Here is a 22,383-nt window from a genome sequence, read left to right on the forward strand (position 1 = left end):
AATTTCAATTCAGATCACTGCTTATGCTTTCACTTTCACTTGTTATTCAATCACTTCCTACTTACTCTCATCACTGCGTCAAGTTCACTTTAAATAGTTCAATTATATTATAGGTTAAAAGTTCAATTTTACTATATTGATTGCACTTTTCACTTTTTGGAGGTCTCGCTGTTCTTCCGCGTCCTCTGATGTTGCTGGATCTGTTACAGTCCTTGTCGTGACGGCTAGTTAACCATTACCTAGTAATGTGTCGTACTGATCCCACCTTAAGGCTGCTTGTCCTAAATAGCTTATCAGTGTGCAACCATTCTGCCAGTCCTTCTTTACCGAGGTTTCTGCTTGTGATCTCCTGTGTCTTGGTCCCTCTTGTGGTGACTACTCTCTTCAGTCATTACCACTGCTCCTTCCTTAAGCGCGCTCATCCCAAATGACTCCCTGCTAAGGTTCCGGTCAGGTGTACAAACATGACCACTTTTCTGTAATCCTTCATTCCAACAATGGGGGTGAAACTATCCAGAGTGACCAGTAGTCCCACATTTCTGGCTGTTACTCCTTGTGCAGCCTCTTTTTCCATTTTGGAGGGGCTGACCTCTTCATGAGGTCCAACCCTTGATCTTTCACAGCACAACAGTAGAGCTGGCAATTCACGTTACAATCTCCAATTCAGTAGTCCTGTAGGGCTCAGTGAATACCCTCTAGCTTTGTAGCTGCTATCTTAGGCGTCTGTTCCTTATAGCATATTTGCGTTCTGGTTTCGGCTGGTGCCTCCTTCCAAATGTCTGTTTTTTCAAGGTTCCTCATGCCATGTCCCCGGTCCTGTTTTTCCCACTAATGTTTCCATTTGCTGTGCCACTTTTGCACAGCTTGTCATCTTCATGCCGATGGTGGCCAGTTTCCTCTGGATCCACAATTTAGCCAGGTTCATTCCTTTGGCTTCTGGCAGTGCTCTGTGGCCAGATTTCGGCCCCTTTGTTGCTCCCTCAGTCTTCTGACTGGCTTATTTTGTATTCATGTCAACTGGGAATATAGGAGAAGCCAAGCCTACAGAATAATGGATTCCTACAGCTTCACATACAGTTTTAATTCCATGGTTCAGTTAAGAGCCCTTAACCTGCTGTAAGCTTCAGCATCGGTTTGGCAAAAATTAAAATGTCACTGTTCCCATACAGTGCTAAGGCATTTTGAAATTGTTAACAATATATATTATATTCAAAAGAAGTACAGTAAGGTCAGCCTCTACAAATGTTTTATAAGTACAATAAATGCATGATTATGTAGAGTACAGGAGGTAAGGAGTTGTGTAACTAATTAAAAGCAATGGATAATCCAAAAATTTGGAAGATTATTTCAACCCTGAACATCAATTAGTACTTACTGGTCACTAGCAGCAAGGCAAATATCTTACCATTAGAAGATTTCCACCTTGGTTCAGCAATAACAGTGGGCCACAGAAGTAATAAAATAATGACACAGGAGGTTGAAACAGGGTGATAAGATATAAGTCTACTCAAAATTGTTGTAAAACAGCACTGATACATTTTAGTAACACAGATGTAATGGTCAAAACCTAAATCATTATGGGAAATTACAGTGTTACAGAATGTCCCCCGCCTAATCTGCATATAGATAACTGAGAGTCTACTATACAGATTCATGGAGACGAAGGTATCTGTGCAGACTGGGTTTTCACACCATGTAATTTCTTACATGGATACAGACATTTGGGGTGAACATGCAGCATCCACATGTTGGGTCAAAGTGAGTAGCATGAGGATGTGGTCAGGTCACATACTATGATCCATGCATGCACTCAGACCCACAGGAGGGGAAGAGGAAGTACAGCCTTGTCCAGGCCAACAGAAACAATGGATAGGGATGTGTGTGACAGAAACCAATTTTTAGGGAAGACAAAAAGAGGCAGTAAACTATGAAGTGATAAAAATAACCATGAATAATGTCGTCACAGGAGGAACGTGATAAAACACCTCTTTTTTCAGAACCAATACAGACAGGAACCAGGAAGCTGAGAAAGCTGCCCTTTTTACAGGCCTAGGAAGAGTTCATTACCATGGATTCATACAGCAACTGGTTTCTCCAATGTAAGCCTTCCCACACTCACAGATGATGTAAGATATGTGTGGTTTTCAGGCCCCTAGTAATCCTTTACACGAACAAAGGACGGTGGAGACTTTCTTAGTGAAATTCCTACCGTCATGTTGTCATACCTGGATGGCACCTTGCTGATGTACATTTGACTATTCGTCAGAGAGGAACAGAGTGCTACTCAGTGCTGGGCATTTACATCCTGTTCAATAACACAGCATCCTCGCTAAGAGGTCCAGGCATAGAGACAAAACTGTAAGAGCAGCAAGCGAAATCAAGCTCCACCCAGTAACATTAACAGACAGAACAGTTCTCCCTAAACAGGTCCTCCACTCCATGAAGGAATAAAAGAAGGTACTTTCCTAGGCCAAGAAAATCACCTTCTCCTGATATGAGATGCATCTCCCTGGGTTCTCAAAAAAAGCTGTTTTCTTATAATTTTATGCTCTTCCTGTGATAATCTTCTGGACCCTCAAAGATCCAGTTTCTCACTTCATTTTTTATTGTCTGCAGTGGTCTTAAAAAGAGTTATTCTCTAACAGTCATCTGTTCACTGTTCCTACTGGGCATGAATGACATCTATCTTCTCTCCTTATTATCAAAATATCCGTCAATAATGCTTCAATATAAAAGACATTAGGAATATGTTTCACACTAAAAATGTATTCTAATACTTGTTGATGTTGTTAAAATCATTACATGTCAATAGGACACTATAAGTATATTTTATACATTAAAAGTGATCATCCAATTTTCTAAAATGTCTCTAGTCATATATTTCTTCTAGTTTACTACACTAGAGACATTTTAGAAAACTGGATAATCACTTTTAATGTATAAAATGTACTTATAGTGTCCTATTGACATGTAATGATTTTAACAACATAAAAAAGTATTAAAATACATTTTTAGTGTGAAACATATTCCTAACGTCTTTTATATTGTTGCATTATTGACGTGTACTTTGATAATAAGGATAATGCCTCAATGCAACAGAATGCTAAAATATAATATAACATAACTATCTTCTCTCATCCTCACGTGGATCTGAGTGATTATCTCTTATGCAACCTGGCTATGTTACTTGATAACCTCCTCACCATATTAACTTCAACCCTGAAGATGGTGACAGTATATTTCTTAAAAAGGTTCGTATCCACTTATGGATAGTGTCATAATCCAGATGATTAGAATCAGCACACTGCCATTAATATCTCAAATCTTATGAAGTCATCTAATAATTTAAAATTACATGATGCAGTTGCTGATACAACATGTAGCTGCAATAACCTCCATTTGTGGTAGAACACTAAGGTTTACATGTAATTTCTCACACTTGTAACAGATTAATGTGAGCGAACTTAATAGCGCCATTTATCTTTCATTTAACAAAGCTGTAACTCAAACATGTTTTATCACTATAATTATGAAGTTTCACCTAATGACGATGATATATACAATATATAATATATATATAATGGTATATTATATATTTATTTAATTGTTACATGTTTCAGTCATGGAGACCATCTTCAGGCCAAAATATGCATGCTAAATATATACTGTACTGTGCAACCATAATTACTTATGCATACGTTCATTGCAAGGCTCAATACATAATATCATATTGCTCTGAATATAAGACACACATTTTATGCTTTTCCCATTGAAAACCTGAGATGCATCTTAAATTAGAGGAATGTGCCCCTCTCTAATCATTTTTCTGAAACCCACATTCAGAAATTGGATGCATCTTAAATTCCAGGGTGTCTTATATTTGAAGTAATAAGGTATATACAGGTAACTGCTTGTAAATTTGTTGTAAGTAATTATGCAGGCAGTCTATTTTTAAACTGTACACTGTATTATAGTAAGTTTCAACTCTCAATAACATCTATATGAACTACCACTGTTATATAGCTCACCCAATGGAATAGTAAAGATCAGGATATATGTACATGATTAGACACGATGTTGCAATAAGCCTAGTGCAGCAAATCACAATAGATGGCAGTACAGATTGTGTACAGTTGTCATGAGTTTAACCTTTTGACGTGGTCATTTAAATTCCGCGGCCGCGGCTCCTGCGGTAATATATTCAGCCGGCCATTTAAATTTTGCTCGAAAATTATTTATTCATCATTGTTCTTAAATTCTATGAGATAGGAACATGAAACTTTCACTAAAATGATCTTAAAAGGTGGTTTTATAACCTTACCTTATAATATGAACCCCCTTTATATCTTCAATGGAAGCAGGTTATTTAGTATTTGAGCAGAGAATGGTACGCCTTGAAGGATGAAACTTTCACTAAAATGATCTTAAAAGTTGGTTTTATAACCTTGCCTTATAATATGAGCACCCGGTATCTCGGCTATGTAAGCAGGTGACGCCTTGAAGCATTAGTCTAAACACAGAGCTGGCTCTCGAAACGACCACCAAGGTCAGTACGATAAAATGGCGTCAACTGGAGCGATAATGAGTACTTTTCCCTCCCCCACACACATCCGTATCGTCTCAGGGGGTGACCACAGTGTTCTGCCTTAAATTGTGGCGTATTTCTAAGAAATGGGTGCTATGTACTGTGCGAAAGCAATCGATTTTACGAGAATAACATTTTGGACAACCCTCTTCTAAGAATTCCAATGGAATGTGTTTGTGTGGCCAGCTCAGGGCAATATGATATTATATACAACAGCACACATCACCTCTCTGGTGTTTATTACTTCACAAGCAAAGCAAATACGCCATTGAGTGACGAAACCGCTACAAGAAGCAACACGAATTTGCTGCAAGACAGGCATATGTAACGATGACTTATCTCAGCTAAACTCGTTGGCTTAGTATACTCTGTTCTTGTGACAACAGGCCAGCGAAAAATCCAACAATCTACAGCAAAACCATCAATTATTATGGGCGTTATAACATAGGTGTGCAGCTGGACGAAACATACACGCCGAACCCCCCCAGACGATTTAAATCCCTGACGAAACATACACGACGAACCACGGCAACGGGTTAACTAAACTGAAGTCTTTAATGCAACAAGCTGCCTTGAATCGTGCCATATGAACTTCCTATGAATTCTTAGTGTTTGCAGACCTGTTTCTGATGTGATGCTGGCTACCTGGAAATGAAAAACAAGTCTTTTGTATTCATCTGACAGTGTTGGAAAAGGCTCCTTGCTCTCTGAACTTTCTACCCTCATTTCCAATTTCTTTTATTATCCTAGATTTACCGTATTTTCCACACCATAAGATGCAGCTAAGTTTTAGAGGATGAAAGGTGGGGGGGATTTCTGCTGTACCTTCAGGGGAAATTTAGGCTGCATTTTCCAGGGAAGAGTGGGTCTTATGGGCCAGAAAATACAGTAAATACATGCCAAGACCTTCAGAAAACTGACACTGCCTATCTGCCTATCAGACATAGGACAACTGCATGTTCTGTAAGCACATAAGGTATCACACATATTGTCAATCATAAACTGTCTCCTATTTGGTGTGTGTGTGTGACCATTACTGTATTTTTATATATATTGTAACGTGTTACGTGTATGTCGTCCATCGCTGAGCAATGAAACAATGGAAACTGTTGAGACCATTGCATACAAAAATCCACAGCAACAAGAGTTCATTGTGTAACAACGCTCGGTAAACACCCCTTCCCACTAGGCTGTGACATCACACAACAAGGGAGTCCGTGCAGCAACTGTTGCTAGGCAATCAGTAAACACGTTTTCTGTGTGGTCAGGGCAGAAGCTACATAATGAGAGTACTTGTCAGTGTTGAGTAATCAGTTGAAGTTGAAGTTACGAGTTACGAGTATGGAGCAGTTGAGAGCAGTGGAAGCAGGTGCAATGGAACCAAGAATGCCAAGCGTGATTTAGAAGACTTCATATGTGCGATGGTGCGTGCAACAGTGGATTAGAAGATCTGGTGTATGTAAGTCAGCGACCGAGCTGTAAGTTGAGTGTAATTGAGAGACTGCATGTAACCAAGCTGTTAATAAATCCAATCATCCAAACTAGAACCCGTCATTTCGTGACACATACCATCCTACACGTGACAATAATATTTGCTGTTGTTGTTGTTGTTGTTAGCAACAATTAAAAACATGGAAGGCAAGATTTGCAGCAATGTCCTCATACAAGAAAGTAATAACAAAATAAGCCTGAAAATAATTAAAACATGAAATCTACAGCATAGAAATTCAGAGAATGTTGAATATGAAACGCTTTCTCATGTCGGTAGTCACTGAGGCTACTAACTTCATGGAGCTGAGCCCTTCTTGAGAGGCTGCCAATTGTGTAGCTACTTAAGAACTTCCCACCAATATATGGAATCAAAGGTTCATTACTGTGGTCACAAGAGACCTCCACTGGTCCCTATCCTGAGACACATCAATCCAGTCAATATCACACCATCCTATCTCTCTAAGATCCTAAGATCCATTTTAATATTATCCACCCACCTATATCTTTGTCTTCCTAGTCATCTCTTCCTTTCTGGCTTTCCCACCAATATTCTGTACACATTCCTCTTCTCCTCCATTCATGCTAAATGCCCTGCCCATTTCATCCTCCTTGACCTAACCGTTCTAATTATACTTGGTTTGATTACAAGTTATGAAGCTCCTCATTATGCAGTTTTCTACAGCCTCCCATCACGTCATCTCTCTTAGGTCCAAATATTCTCCTCAGCAGCCTGTTCTCAAACTCCCTCAGTCTACACTCCTCCCTTAATGTCAGAGACCTTCACACCCATACAGAACCATGGAAAAAATGTTGTTCTTTATATTCCAATTTTTATGCTTTTAGACAGCAGACAAGTAGACAAAAGCTTCTGGACTGAATGGTAGCAAGCATTACTCAAGTTCAATCACCTCTTAATTTCCTCCTGAATCAAATTTTGATTTGTTACTCTCATTCCCAAATATCTGAAATGTGCCACATTTTCAAAGGATCTGTTAGCTATCTTCATGTCACTAACACAGAAAATCTTGGATACGCAGAGCAGAACTCAAAGACCAGCAACTGATATTTTACTTTCCTTTTATGTTCTTTTTGCACTTATGATGACTAACTGGCCACTAGGCTGTTGAGTCAGCACTTAAATAAATACAGAACTGAAGCGGTGGTGACGACGACAACAACAACAATGATGGTGATCAACATCATCATCACCATCATCATCTTCATTCCTGTCACCATCATTGTTGTTGCTGTCAACCATCTTTCCACCAGATGTACCATGCAACAAACAATGGAAAGAGAGAAAAGCATTTCTATAACAACATAATTACCTTAAAACAATTCAGCAGCATTTACTCTAAATATGCTTACAAATAATTTTCCATGTAGTCCTTCTTCATTCCAAGTCACAGCTTTCAGAATCACTGAGCTCCCAGATCTAACAGAGGAAAAGAACAGTTAAGTCAGGGATTCTGAACTGTGGGTCCATGGATTGCCAGGGGGTATGTTTGAGAATTTCATACAAATCAAGAATACTTGCATGTACTGGAAATATATCATTTGCAATACTGACAGCAATAATGTGGTATATCTAACAGTGATATATAACAATGAGTTCTGGGAAGAACTAGATTCCTATTTACCTTTCACTATAGTTTGAGTATCTGATATGACAAGAAGAAAGAAAACTTTATGAGTAACAAACAAAACAAAAACTCCATGATTTTAGTCCCCAAGCAAACTATATCGGCCGAGTGACCGCCACTTGTCGGCGAAGTTTAGTACCTTCTGTGGTCTAGTGGTCAGCATTCCTGGCTACAGATCCAGAGGTCAAGGATCAATTCCCAGTTCTACCAGATTTTTTCTGAGAAGTAGTGAGTCTGGAACGGGGTCCGTTCAGCCTCGTGATGATAATTGAGGAGTTATTTCAAGGAAATAGAGGCTCCAGTCTAGAAAACCGAGATTAACGGCTGTGGGGATTCATTGCGCTGACCACATGACACCCTCTATCCGCAAAAGTTGGCACTTTATGAGTAACAAAGTCAGTAAAACAATACAATTTGGAATACAATACATTACAATTTTGGTATTACTGATGGGAGTGACCGAGGAGATGGCCTCAGATAGCATGAAGTATGAAGATTGGTTTGGGCACTCAGGTAATATTAAGGTCATTATTATGACAATCTGAGTGGTTGCAGTTTTGGTATTACTGACGGGAAGGATTTATGATGAAGTTGAGATGACCTCAGATAACATTACACATACGATAGGGTACCCAAAAGAAACCGAACTAATTTTTTTGTGGGCAGAGCTTTTGTAGTACCGCGTTTTGCCGCTATCAGCGCATAGAGCTAACATTCCTGAGTCGATAATCCGACTACCGTTGCTTCAGAAGGTAAGGACTAGTTTCGGCAGAGTTTATAGCGACAACTGTTTTGTGTGATCGCCGTTTTTGCAATGGCTGATTTTCCTGAACAGCGTGCGGCGGTGAAATTCTGCTTTTTGCTCGGGAAAAGTGGAACAGAAACTCTTGAAATGTTAAAAACGGTGTACAAGGACGATGCTATGGGGAAAACTCAAGTGTTTGAGTGGTTTTCCCGTTTCAAAAATGGTGAAATGTCAATTGATGACAAACCTCGTTCTGGTCGTCCTTCCACGGCCTGAACACATGAAAATGTTGAAAAAATTCGTGAAATCATCAAGGAAGATCGATAACGGACCACTGAAGAAATTGTGGAGCTGTCGGGAGTGACTTGGAGCTCAGCGGCCAGATTTGTGGCAGTCGGGTGACTGGTTTTTCTATCATGACAATGCCCCTGCTCACACAGCCCTGTGTACGACAATTCTTGACCAAAAATGGTATGACCCCTGTTCCTCACCCTCCATACTCACCCGACCTTGCCCCGTGCGACTTTTTTTTTGTTTCCTCGAATGAAAAGAGACATGAAAGGAAAAAACGACGGAGGCGCTGTCAAGCATCTCAAAAGATGAATTTAGACAATGTTTTGAAAAATGGAATAAAAGACTAGACAAGTGTTTTAGTATAAGTGGAGAGTACTTTGAAGGGGATTGAAGGTTTGTGCTTAAAATTTGAATAAATAAGTTAAAAAAAAATAAGTTCGGTTTCTTTTGGGTACCCCCTCGTACATACCAAGTCAGATGTCTGGGGAAGATAAGTGAAATCTGGAAGCTTTATATATCTTCCTCTTTGATAATATAACTCTAGATTATGTACATCCAGTGGAAACAAGAGTTTGTGACAGTGTTATTAAGTTCCCAGAAAATCTGAAACCATGATCGAAGGAATTACTTTTGAGACTGGCAGTAGACATTTAGGTAAGGAGCCCTTTACAGTTTATCTACAGCAGTTCAGTGATTTTTATGTTACTGTTGCAGTGTAACAGTTTCTGTTTACAATTCATATATTTATATATGCTTTTTGTGTGACTACTGTTTTGTGTAACAGTTTCTGTTTACAATTCATATATTTATATATGCTTTTTGTGTGACTACTGTTTTGTGTAAACAGGAGTCACACAAAAAATATAAATATAAACATTTACAATTCATATATTTATATATGCTTTTTGTGTGACTACTGTTTACACAAAACAGTGATACTGATCTGGGAAAAGCTGAGCTTCTTAACCTGCATAATAATAAGAAACGATCTTGATTCTGAATGAATCAAACTGCATCAACTCCTGCAGAAGCTTGGTAAGGCATATTCCATTCTGAGCATTCAAGCTTATCAAACTCTAGTCCCATTTGTCACAACCCACCTCTGTGAATTAAACACAAACAACAAACTAAAGCTGAACATGATACAAAGGTGGCTCCCTTGAAAATGTTGCCCAAACCAGAAATCTTTGCTGCTAGTAAGTGGCAGCAGTGTCCACACAAATAATTAATATGTTTCTAGTGTGTTTTGGCATTTGGAATTGTATTTTCTTATTGTGCAATATTTTCTGTCCCTGAACTAATTATTTTTGTTTGTTTAAAATGAATCTTATCTTTTGATAATACAGGATTTGATTAAATCACCACTGATAGGGGGTATGTGACATGTCACACTGAGACTAAGGTGTATGTCAAAAAAGGTTCAGAACCACTGACATATAAAGGAATTAATGACTGGGAATATGAGTGGAGATATAAAAACATCTGAAAAATGTAATTCATTATGTCTTCATGTATCTTACCTGTGCATCTTCCATCTCTTTGTGTAACTGTGTTAGGCCAGTGATGTCCTCTAAATAATCAGGGGTGTTGAATGCTTGCAACAAAAAGTCAAACCCACGGGTCTCATATTCATAAAGGACCTGCCATAAAGGAGCAAATATATCATAAAAATAGAAAATAAATAAATGTGCAAACTATGAACAACAGTTTGCCACAATCCTGTCTTAAAAATTACATCTCTGGTCAGCAGAAGTTTCAATTTATTTGCAGTAAAACCATTATGTAAGGTGTCTTTGGGGACCAGCAGACCTGAACATTAAACTGTGGAATATCTTAAATGGAGGTAATTTAACATTAAGATTATTGACCTGGAAGCATACAAATTGAAACTTAAATGCAACTAAGCAAATGAGCATGACCGAATACAACTAAACAAAGTCTGTAGAGGATCTCATCTCTACCAAATGGACCCCAATATACTAGCAAATAATTTTCCCTCTGCACAACAGTTTCATTAAAAACACATTTGTGAATAACTGGTATTTGCTGCTAGCCCTTTCAGCCATTTTTGTTACGCTGTCACATGTAGGACGCGCGACGAATATGATGGGTTCCAGTTCAGACGATTGGATTTATTAGCACCTTGATTACAACCTCTCTTAATTACAGTCAATACTGTGATTTTGCTGATTTACACTTCATAATTCACTGTTATACAATCACTAGTTCTCTCCTGGTAACATAACTAAAACACACGAACCAGCGCTTCAAACCACTCCAAATATTACACATGAATAAAGTCTTCTGATCGCACTTTGAATCTTCACATGTCAATGAACTTTCCTCTTCTATGATGAACTCAGAACTCAGAAACGAATCATAGCACCGACTGTTTATAAGATATCTCCTTTGCATGGACCTCACAGAAAACACCATCTCCATTTTTCTGGATGCATGTTTACAGCTGCGTTCCCTAGCAACGTTCTTTCGCTCAGCACGGACCGCATAGAAAACATAGTTTCCCTTCTATTGTTGTGGTTTGTCTACTGAGCTGTTGCTGAGCAATGCACTGATAGAATCCGTTACAATATGATGATACAATCTGACACATACCCCACAATGTACATTATCAATGAAAGGGTTAAGGTGTTTTTTGATTTCTAGACTTTCTCATTTCCCATACTTTCAATTCAAGGCATAAAGAAAATATGTGGACTTTAAGATAAGGATTATGGGATAGAAAGGAGTGGTTGTGGCATATTTTAAAGTATTGTCCTGATATCCATAGGGACATAAGAAAAAATTCAGCGCAGACATGACACACCACACACCACAGTTACGCATACCCATGAAGTGCCCTAGCTACTAACCTTTTCTTTTATTATATATCTTTTTGTCATTCCAGCGTTTTATAATTATAATGAAATTACAGATTTTTCAACAAGCAGATTTCAGAAGTTCAATATGTTAGAAAGAGAAACAAGCTCACTTCAACACTGTTTAAATTTTAAAAACTTTTATCTCCAATTTAGTCAAATGAACATTACTGTACTGCTAACTGCAAAATGGTTGGAACTTTTCTAAGCATAACACTAATTACAGGACTCTCTGTAAACTGTATTTTTATTGTACCAGGATTTATCCTTGATTTAATAGTGCCAAGCATAAAAAATTCTGACTTTTTCAGAAACTGCTGTATCTGACAGTATGTGGCAATTTAACTACATAGTCAAGATATAAGTGGGGGAAAATTTTTCAATACTTTTACAGCTCTTGGGCAGTTCTTTTATATTTGTAATTTACCCATGAATTTTGCTTTGAGTTGGCAAGGCAGGAATTTAAATTTAGAGTTAACTTTACTGAAAACAGATATATGTGATTATGTTATATTATGTTATATTATGATCATGTCATGTTGCGAAGTTTATGAAGCTGGATAACACTGCATGGATGGTTATGTAAAATGGTGTCAGTAAAACTCAGAATTACTGTTTGGCATTCTAAAAACTAGAAAACACAATGTTTTGGAAATGGAAACAGATCCAGTTTCTGAAAACATTATGTTTTCTAATTTCTAGAATACTGGACGATGGACAGAGTCCAAACACCTAGTAATTCTGAGTATTATACACCACTGTCAGAATCCTTTAGAACCTATTTGGTGTCAATAAAGCAGAAAATCCAATCACATCCTGAAATTCAGAATATTATACACTCTTGGCACTATAATGTATGATGATTACACATTCTGTAAAGCCGTCCTTGTGCTTAATTAATTAAGCATTATGCCATGAAGGCCTGTGTGGAAATGGATGTAGAGACCCCAATTTTCTTGACCACGGCGCTAGTTGGAGGTGAGTAGTCAGTTTTACGCCCCGGCCGTTTTACCCCCGGGGAAAGCTGCACCAATACCCACCGGACATGTTGCTCGGTGCAGCAAGAGCAGGTCTGGATGATGGGAAGAGAAGATTCGTGACCCTACTGAGACTTGAACTCCGACCCCTCTGTCGTCCAGCTCATAGCCAGTCGCTATACCAACTGTTTAAATAAGTGATAGTGCCATATTGCTTGTAAGTATGAGTTGATTCTATAAGGTGTTAATAAATCTATTCACCAATCCAAATGCCATCTAGACTCACTAATGCACATTCACATCATAGATTTAAATATACTCAATATCTACCATACCTTGTCTGAACATGCAATACATTGAGAGAACACGTGACTGGCTAGTGACACTTGTTGGAACTTTGCAAGAAAGCCTCGAACAGAATGTGGAACTAGACCCAGAGGACTTCCTTCTTCACCACCTTCACTATGGCATTCTTCTACACAGCTGGCAGGTGCATAACCTCTGAAACATTCCATATATAAGCAATACAGTTTTACAGAATTAAGTACAATGTATAAGTAAAACCAAAAATATTACTGTGCATAAAACAGGCACACAACAGAAAGAATTAAACTTTATGTGGTCTCTTCAAAATGACTTTTATGTATCTGTTGGATGTTTAATGCTTCCAGTGGCTAGATTATACAGCATCGGATGGATGACAGATGAATGATAATTTGGAGGGAAGTGGTCATGACCTAATCAAGGTACTTCCAGCATTCGCCTGAAAGGACTGAGGAAAATTATTAAAAACCAGAGTTTGGATACATGACGTCCCAGCCGAGATTCAAACTGAGCACCTACCACATATGAGTCAAGAGTGTTATTGCTATGAAAACCTCTTTAGTCTCTTCTTTGAGATAATACTTAAGACACCAACATTTCACAGAATCACAAATGATTAAGGACCAAAGGCTTCAACAACTGTGCGACATATAAATTAATTAGTTTGTGTCTGAAATCTAAATACAGGACTGTCATCATCAGTCAGTAACAGTCTGACACATCATCAATAGAAAATTATTAGATTAAATTTTCAACACTCTGAAAGGATGGCAGAGGATATGTATGGATGATGGACTAAAGGGACTGTGAAATTCTATATACATGTGTAGTACATGAAACTACGTTAATACGGGGTCTGGCAGGGAAAACTGATGGATTCTAAATTAGTGCAATGCAGCCAATTTTTATTTTTTACTTATTTTACTTGTCAAAATAAATAATAATATAGGCCATTTTGTGTGTATAACTGCCAGCTCATTTTGTCTTGAAAATTATGCCATCCAGATGCTTACCATCTCTTCGTACAAATTCTTGGAGTCTCATCTAGAAGTTGGTCATTGAGTATCTTACAATGTTGGGGGGTATTGCAGTGATTTCAACTTCAATTGCAACTTTCAGTTCATGAACTGTACGAACACCTTTGCTTTGAGACAACCCAAAAGGAAATAATCACACACACTCGATCAGGTGACTGAGCAGGAAATGGAAGATCACTGCACTGACAAATGACATGAAGTTCTTGCAGTATGAGCAGTGGCCCCATCTTGTTGAAACCACATGGTTTGTTGATTAATTCCACATCTGTTAATTTCTGGTGCAAGAAAATTACGCAGCAAGTAAACATAGTGACCAGAGTTTACTGTCACATATGTCTGTCCTCCTCAAAATAATATGGGCAAATCACACTAAAGCTTCCCACACAGCACCAAACCGTCACACAGTTTGAGTGATGAGGACATTCATGAAGCCTCTGCAGATTTGTGTCCAATCAATAACAGAAGTTCTGTTTGTTAACACACCCAGATAAGTGGAAGTCTGCCTCATCACTCATGGCAACGATCACGTCATCTGCCACAATTTCAAGCATGTTTTTTGCAAAAGCAATGTGATTCACCCAATCATGTGGATGCAACTCTTGCATAACCATCATTTTGTATGGATAAAAATGCAAATCAAGGTGCAATATTCGTTTCACCCTCCAATCTGAAATGCCTAATGCAATGGCATGCTTCTTTGCAGAACGATGCAGACTAGTCACTACTGCCCGCCTAACACTTTCAACATTCTCAGGTGTTGGGACGGTGCGTGCAACTCCAGGCAGTTTCTTCTTTAGTGCTGAGCCAGTTGATTTGAAGTTTGCAATCCACAACAAAACCGTGTTCCTACTGGCAACTCTACTGTGACAAACCACATTAAAATGCAGATGGAAACATGGCTGAGTCAGGGTAACAGTCACCAGTTTTAAAAGAGTCTCAATGATGAAAGCACGATGTTCCACAGTCCACTGTTTCATGTCTGCTGAAATGGCATATTTTGAGCTGTTGAAGGTCAGTGAGACCCTCTCTTCCAACACCACATACTACCAAACAGGTGCCAACTTAAAAACATTAGGTTTCCCTGCTGGACCTTGTATATTACTTTGCTGGGAATTACCTTATTACTTTTGCTTAGAAGCAATACTTTTGTGCTGATCAGGATGGGCTAGTGGTAACATTTTAAACTTGTATCTGGGAGGAACTGCTTTCTGAGTGCCATTACAGCTACACACCCGCTATGCAGTCATAGCAGGCAACTGCTCTGCTGCAGACACAATAAGAGGAGAAAGAAAATGTGTGATATTTACAAGAAATTAACAGAAATAACAAACACACTGTTATTTCTTAAAAGTCAACTTACAGCAGATGAGTGGATTACAATATTACATACAGACACAAATATGTCATAGATTTCGTGAATGCTGGTATTAAACTGCACAACCTATAAGTGATTGACCCTAAGAGCATCAAAGTGAGAGAACATGTTGAACAACCACATCAAAAGCTAAACAGAGCCTGCCTGTCACCTGATATGTATGCACAACACAATCTTCAATGCTGCTCTGTGGTTCCTTGCTGAAACACCTATTCCTTGTCTTTTTATGAAATAAATGACATGTTTCAGCCATACATAGGCCATCATCAGGTATACATGATCCATGTAAATTCTTTCACCATGTTTCGTATATCATAGCCTGTAAGGGCTGTATGTGTAAAACTTACACCAGTTATTCTCTTAAAATATTATTAAAACGGCACGCTTTTTGTAAGGGTTTGCATTTTGTGTGTGTTTGTGGGGGGGCATGTCTGCTACACTGTTTTACTTTCTCCAACCAACAGTCTTTAACAAAATCTGCATTCTATCTGAAGATCTATCACCACACAAAATTCGTACAATGAGCACAGCAAGTGTCACTCTCACTTCATAAATCTCCATGGCCACTAAATTAGCATTACTGATGGTAAGGTAAAGTCTCTATGCTCAATGAAGCACCACACTATGAATAAGACACATGGTGAGTAAAGGTACAGCTTTACAAATTCTTAACCCGGTAGTAAATGGAGGTGAGTAGTCAGTTTCATACCCCAGCTGTTTTAACCCTACGGAAAGACCCCTGGTACTAGCTGGACAAGAGGTTGGGTGGGTCCCAAAACAAATCTAGATGAAGTGGATGAAAGAAATATCTCTTACCCTTGTCACGAATTGAACCCAGATTTTTCAGTTATCTAGCCCACAGCTTGATCACTGTCCTATCATTACTGGTAAAGGTAAAGTTGTTCCTTTGGTTAATTACTTAAGCACCAGGCCATAAAGACGTATCTGGCACTGGAGGTAGAGCAACACCATTCTTGACCTTGGCACTAGATGGGTGTCAATGTTCAGCTTCATGCTCCGGCTGCTTTACCCCTGGGAAAAGTACCCAGTATCCAATGGGTGGGGCTCAGAGCCAGAACCAGTCTGAACACTGTGAAGCAGAGAAAAATCTCTTTCCTCTGCCAGCAATCCAACCTCAGCCATCAATCATGTAGCCTGTCATTATACTTATTGAGATATCCCTGCTACCCGAATCCTTACTGATGGTACAAAGTTAGAAAGTACAAAGCTGGGGTTGCATTTAGTGGTATGACATTCATACTAAGTTTCACGAAAAATTTTCGAGCTTTCTGGGGGGAAGATCCAATGAACATCACGATGCCTTATAAAACAGTGCAAGCAGATTAAAAATATATTACCTGAGAGGATGTTGCAGAAGAGACACCATAAGTTCTACTGCCAGCGCACCAGCTACTGCAGAAATTCCAGGCCTCGTAACTGTGCACTGTTGGTCTAAAGTTCTGTCCCTCTGGGACTGTGAACAAACAGCAATGCATAAGATTTGAGGTTTTCACGGCGGTGACTATGAAGAAAGCAATCTTCTCTGATGTGGCACCGTGTACATATTGTGTTAACCGACATATTGGAGGAACATATCACCTCCCTCTTCAGGGTAGATGACAAGTGGCATGATGTACACACCAAGTTTCATAAAGACTGATTCACACATTCAGAAGTTGTTATAAGGGTACACATACAGACACACATAGACAAAAAGGTGATCTTATAAGCCTATATATATTTTTAGCCTACTTTCCTTATTTTGAAAAAATAAAAGCAGGCTAGTGCAATCACCATTCTGCCTATGTTTCTATGTATTCCTCCCCTATCAACTTTTGAACGGCTGCACCACTCTTTATAAAACTTTGCATGTATATCATGACACCTGAGCCCATCTAAACATCATACTTCACATATCCGTTCTATTAGTCTGTGTGTCTGTATATGTACCCTTGTCATTGCTAGATAACAACTAGATAAAAATGTTACTATGGCAAGAAATAAAAAAGCAATAATAGAAAAACTGTTGGACATGTCATTTTCTATGTGGTTCATGCTGTATCAAAGGTGATTCTGTGGATTCTAAATGGTTCTGATAACGGTGTATAACACTCGGAATTAGTGGGTTTTTGGACTTTGCCCATCATCCGGTATCCTTAAAAAAACTACAGAACACAACGTTTCAGAAACTGGATCTGTTTCCATCCTCACGTGAAGAGAGAGACACCTGATCTATTGGGTCCCTTAGAAAGAGTTAACCTCAACCACTGGTCATTTTGTTCTCTAGTTTTTAAGACATCTGGATGATGGAAAAGTCCAAAAACCCAGTAATTCCAAGTCTCTCGGTCTGTCTGTGTATCCCCCTATCATGGCTAAGCAATGGCTAGAAAACATGTTCCAAAACCAACAAGAAATTGCTGGGGTTATCATTTTCTGTAGATCCATGTTGTATCAAAGGAAAGTAGGCGATCAGCTCTTCCCAGAACTTCTTGTTTTCAAAATAAGAACAGTATGCTAAAAATGGATAAATAGGGCCATAATATATTTGAGTGATTTTGCTGCTTTCAAGTAAGTGTAGAAATTTACATGGCCCACTTCTCCGTCACTTTTTACAGTGTGGTTTGCTCTTACAAAACAGCTGCTGACCCATCTTACATTAATAAAATCTAAAAATAAATCTACCATTAGAGAACTCTAAACACTGTCTTTACACTGAACACAACCATCAATTCTCATTCAACTACTCAACATTCATTAATCATCCTCTCATCAACACTTTACAGCCATAATACTGACAGCATTGTTAACCCTACTGCTAAGATATCCGACAGAAGTTGAACAAGCATCCATTATTGTACAGTGCAACATTAAACTATAGTTCACATCAAAAAACCAACATTTCTTTTGCTACATTATTTAACTTCATTCACTGGGCTATGAAAATACATTATTCCATTTTTTAATATTTTACCTTAAAACTGTATTATTTTAGGAAAATGGTGAGAAAATATGCAGCAAAAGGGTTAAATAACCATCTTAAAAAAGAATACCATCTCAGTAAAACATAGCAGTACCGCAACTTGAAAAGGTAAGTGTAATTAGTTTTGGGAAAATATGCACTACTTGAAATTTCAGCAAAGGGAATTTTTGTCCAAATGTTCACCAAAGAATCATGTGATAGAATCTGTAGGAAAATATGTTCATACTATGTTACCCAATCACATTCAATTGTAATGGCTTCAATCTAATGTGCAAAGTTGTGCTGATACAGGCAGTTAAAATGAAATATGTTTCCTTGTGCTTAATTAATTAAGCACCACACTATGAAAACATACAGGGGAGTGAGTATACAGTTCCACCATTCTTGAACTTGGCACTAGCTGGAGGTGAGTGGTCAGCTTCATGCCCTGGCTGCTATACCCCATAGAAGAGAGCTTCTGGAACCCATTGGATAGGAGGCTGGGTGGACCTCAGAGCCTGTCTGGATGCTGTGGAATCAGGAAATAAACCCTGGCCATCCAGTTTATAGTGGATTCCTATAACAATATGAACTATCCCAGCTCCTTTTACAAGTAGTATCCACATATTTTAAACATCAAAACTTTCTGACAAGGTTTTGGGGGTGAAAGAATATATAAACTATGCAAGTAAATATGGTGGTCAAACTCACCATGAACTAAACAAGGCTCCATGACAGCATTTCGATTTCATAATCATTATTTTCAAGTTTCTGTCAATTTCACATAAGGAATGCCACATTTCAATAATGTGTTTGGTTCTACTTTAGAGCAAACAGAGAAATTCATAATAAAATAAACTAGGTTTCATATACACACTTTAATTTTACTCTCCTTCAGAGAGTTCTCAATTTGTAAGTGTCAAAGTGAGAGACAGGAGTATGGATTGTCTAGTGGAACTGTCAAGTATTTACTACATGAAGTAAAGAACCTATATCAATTTTGTCTTGCCATGAACTTCAGTTTTCTGTGTTATACAAAAGATTCACAATACATTTCATGTTTATTTTTATTATTTAATTCTGATGTAAACATGTCTTTTAAGTAGCATTTATGTTAGAAGATATTATGATTAATTTAGTCATGACCACACCTCTCACATCAGGTGAGTTACATAAAACAGATTCATATGATTAACTTGCAAATATTAAGACACAAATGTGTTAACATGGCCAGAGAATCATTCAACTTACATTCCCTGGTGCAGTAACATCATTACAGAAGTAGCAACCTAATTTGTGACCAGGGATTGACTTGCCAGAACAGTCTGGGATAGAATTAACTGCGTCATCTGATTTCACGCCATGTCGCATCACAAGGTATGTATCAAATCCCAAGGCTGCATTCATCACCAGCTAGAAATATAAAGAAGGCGTAGCATATAACACTTCAAATCATCACAGTGATGAAAAGTAATAAAATCTTCTTCAATGACCATCCTCATCAATTCAGAGTTAACAGTTCTGGAGAGTTTTTCTGTCTCCATCAAGAGGAAATGACATAAGAATGAGAGATCTTATCATGGCATTAAGCATGTTCTATAGTCTTCATAAAAATAAATACTGGCAGCCTGAAAATGCTGTACTCTACTGGAAAAGAGTTTCTAAGTGTAGCCAAATTCTGAATTGGCCTTTAGTCAGTGTTTCTGAGTGCCTCTAATTAAGTAACCTGTTTAGAATGGCACAACTCATCTTCAAATAGGCTTCGAAGTTAGTCATATTATGAATTATTTTCAGTACATTCATAACTCATTTTTTATATATTTTCACATCTGGTACTGTTATAAGAAATATAAGAACTGTCATTGACAGCAATGGCATTGGTCTGTGGCAACCAGTGTTACCCTGATTCTTCCTTCAGAAGTTCTACTTCATACGTTTGTCCTTAAAGCGTTTTGTGGCAATCAATTTCTATCATATTGACAGTATCTTGGAGCACACTAAACTACAGCATGTTCAGAAAGACAAAAATCTGTAACACTGATTTTAAAAGAGATTACATAATCTTGCATATTTCTAAATTGCTAATAGAATACACATATGTTGGTGGGGACGTAACTGTACGTAATATATGAAATATCATATAAAGTTATTCATAATGGTCTTACTGTTAGCTGAAACTGAGGCAATGTGAAACTGGTGTTACCTACCAATCCTTCTTAAAATAAGCAAAATATTTTAACTCTCATACATTCATTCACATAAAGTTCTGAGTTGAAAAGAAAACTTGTAAATTCTAGTCAAGGAACTCACTAGAGCACCATTAAGGCCTCCAAGCAATATATGAGTATGCTGGGTATCTTAGCACCCACTTCATGCACTCAGTACTGTTGCCAAATGAGATGGTTGCTGAAGGTTAAAAAACAACTACCTCTTTATGCCTTATTAGATTTTCTGGACATAACACAATCAGGACAGCATGGGTAACAGAAATGAAATTCAGCCTTTCAATGCATTGTCATGACTAGTTGGTCATATTCAAAAATATTTACTGACAGTCTGTATTCTTTGCACCATTATGTTACAGAATCATGCTATAGAGTGGATGTCTACACAACAATTACTTAACAATAAAATAAAACAGACAACAGTGTCAGGATTAATTTATTGTGGTGGTATAATATTGTTAAATTACTGTTGTGCAGACAGCCGCTATTACTGGCAAGTACTAAGTGAATTGGGGCACATGATAGTGTAGATGGTTGAGGAACTATGCAACAAGCCAGAAGGTCATGGTTTTGAGTCCTGATGAGGTGGATTTCTTCAATTTACCTAATCCTTCCAGCTGCACTATGGTACTGGGGGCTGCAGGCGCATAAGGCTGACAACCTTACCACTAACTGTGAGCCAACTGTCTAAAGAAAGTATGGGAGCCTCGACATCTCACAACCCTATGGGCCTTCACAGACTGCTNCTAAGAAAAATGAGTACCAGGCATTTTCTTGGGGGTAAAAGGGCTGCAGGCGCATAAGGCTGACAACCTTACCACCATCTGTGAGCCAACTGTCTAAAGAAAGTGTGGGAGCCTCGACATCTCACAACCCTATGGGCCTTCACAGACTGCTACAGGGATAACTTTACCTTTTAATAAGTGAACTGTAAAAGAAATGATCTCAGTAAGATCCAATGATTCTTCTTGAATCCATATGGACAAAAAGAACGTTGGGTTTCATTTTAGTCTATCGTTGTCTTACAAAAGTTGGTAAAGGTCACTGGATGTCTAGAAATTGATCAATATAAGTTACTAGTTATTTTTTGAACTAGGTTCATTGGTTGTAGCTTCCATTTGAAGTTGGGTTCTACTTTAATGGATTCTGGCCAGAATATTATGCATGGTCATAAGTGGAAGGTTTCATGCATTCAGCTGAATATGTCTTTTCATCTTAGTTCCCACAAGTGGTTTCTGGGTTGCTTTATTTATGTATTGTATCTTGTGTTAACCACGGTGTCCAGAAGTAGATACCAACTCCATTAACTGTGCAGAGTGAAGCAGGATTTTTACCTGAGGATGAAGACATAGTCCACTCTCCAAATGTTTTCTCAAATAAAGGACTGGAATGGTGGACAATGTCCAAAAAAATTGATCATTGCATCCTCAAAGTCTACCTTCTCATGTACAGAAGTGACAAGAAAATTTTAAAATTCGCTTAGTGGGGGGTGGAGTCCAACTGGGTCCACTAGGCATGGCAGCCTCTGACTGGCCCATTGTAGCCTGCCCCGGGTGATTATGATAATGGAGAATTTGGTGGAATGAAGATTGGCAGGGGAAACCGAAGTACTCGGAGAAAACCCGCCCCAGTCCCACTTTGTTCACCACAAATCCCACTTGACCAGACCCCAGGATCGAACCTGGGCCATCATAGTAGGAAGCCAGCGACTAACCGCTTCATCTATGGCACAGCCGAAGAGACAAGAAAGCAGCATGTATTTCTGCCTGAGCCAAAAGACGCACTGAAGAAGAAGAATCCATTAATCAGTTTTGCTTGGTTGTAACACCCTAATCCAATTACAACTATTATT

At 38.4% G+C, this 22,383-nt stretch overlaps 1 protein-coding gene across 4 annotated transcripts in view; it reads right to left on the reverse strand.

Annotated features, from left to right (window-relative positions):
• Window positions 1-5,053: 5,053 nt before the first annotated feature.
• The window catches only part of LOC111868469 (ubiquitin-like modifier-activating enzyme ATG7), a 38,800-nt gene continuing 21,470 nt past the window's right edge, over window positions 5,054-22,383 (reverse strand). The window contains exons 9-14 of one of the 4 annotated variants that reach the window (XM_023859125.2): window positions 19,558-19,719; window positions 16,706-16,821; window positions 12,947-13,112; window positions 10,279-10,398; window positions 7,445-7,511; window positions 5,140-5,230 (exon numbers count right to left, since the gene is read on the reverse strand). In XM_023859125.2, the coding sequence (XP_023714893.1) occupies window positions 7,470-7,511; window positions 10,279-10,398; window positions 12,947-13,112; window positions 16,706-16,821; window positions 19,558-19,719 (606 nt within the window). In that variant the 3' untranslated portion in view covers window positions 5,140-5,230; window positions 7,445-7,469. Of the gene's footprint in view, window positions 5,231-7,404; window positions 7,512-10,278; window positions 10,399-12,946; window positions 13,113-15,089; window positions 15,237-16,705; window positions 16,822-19,557; window positions 19,720-22,383 lie in introns of those variants that run through there. The other 3 variants (XR_002843516.2, XM_023859126.2, XR_002843517.2) reach the window with 3 other exon arrangements.

Source organism: Cryptotermes secundus, unplaced genomic scaffold (genome assembly GCF_002891405.2).
Source record: "Cryptotermes secundus unplaced genomic scaffold, Csec_1.0 scaffold169, whole genome shotgun sequence".
Lineage (NCBI taxonomy): Eukaryota > Metazoa > Arthropoda > Insecta > Blattodea > Kalotermitidae > Cryptotermes > Cryptotermes secundus.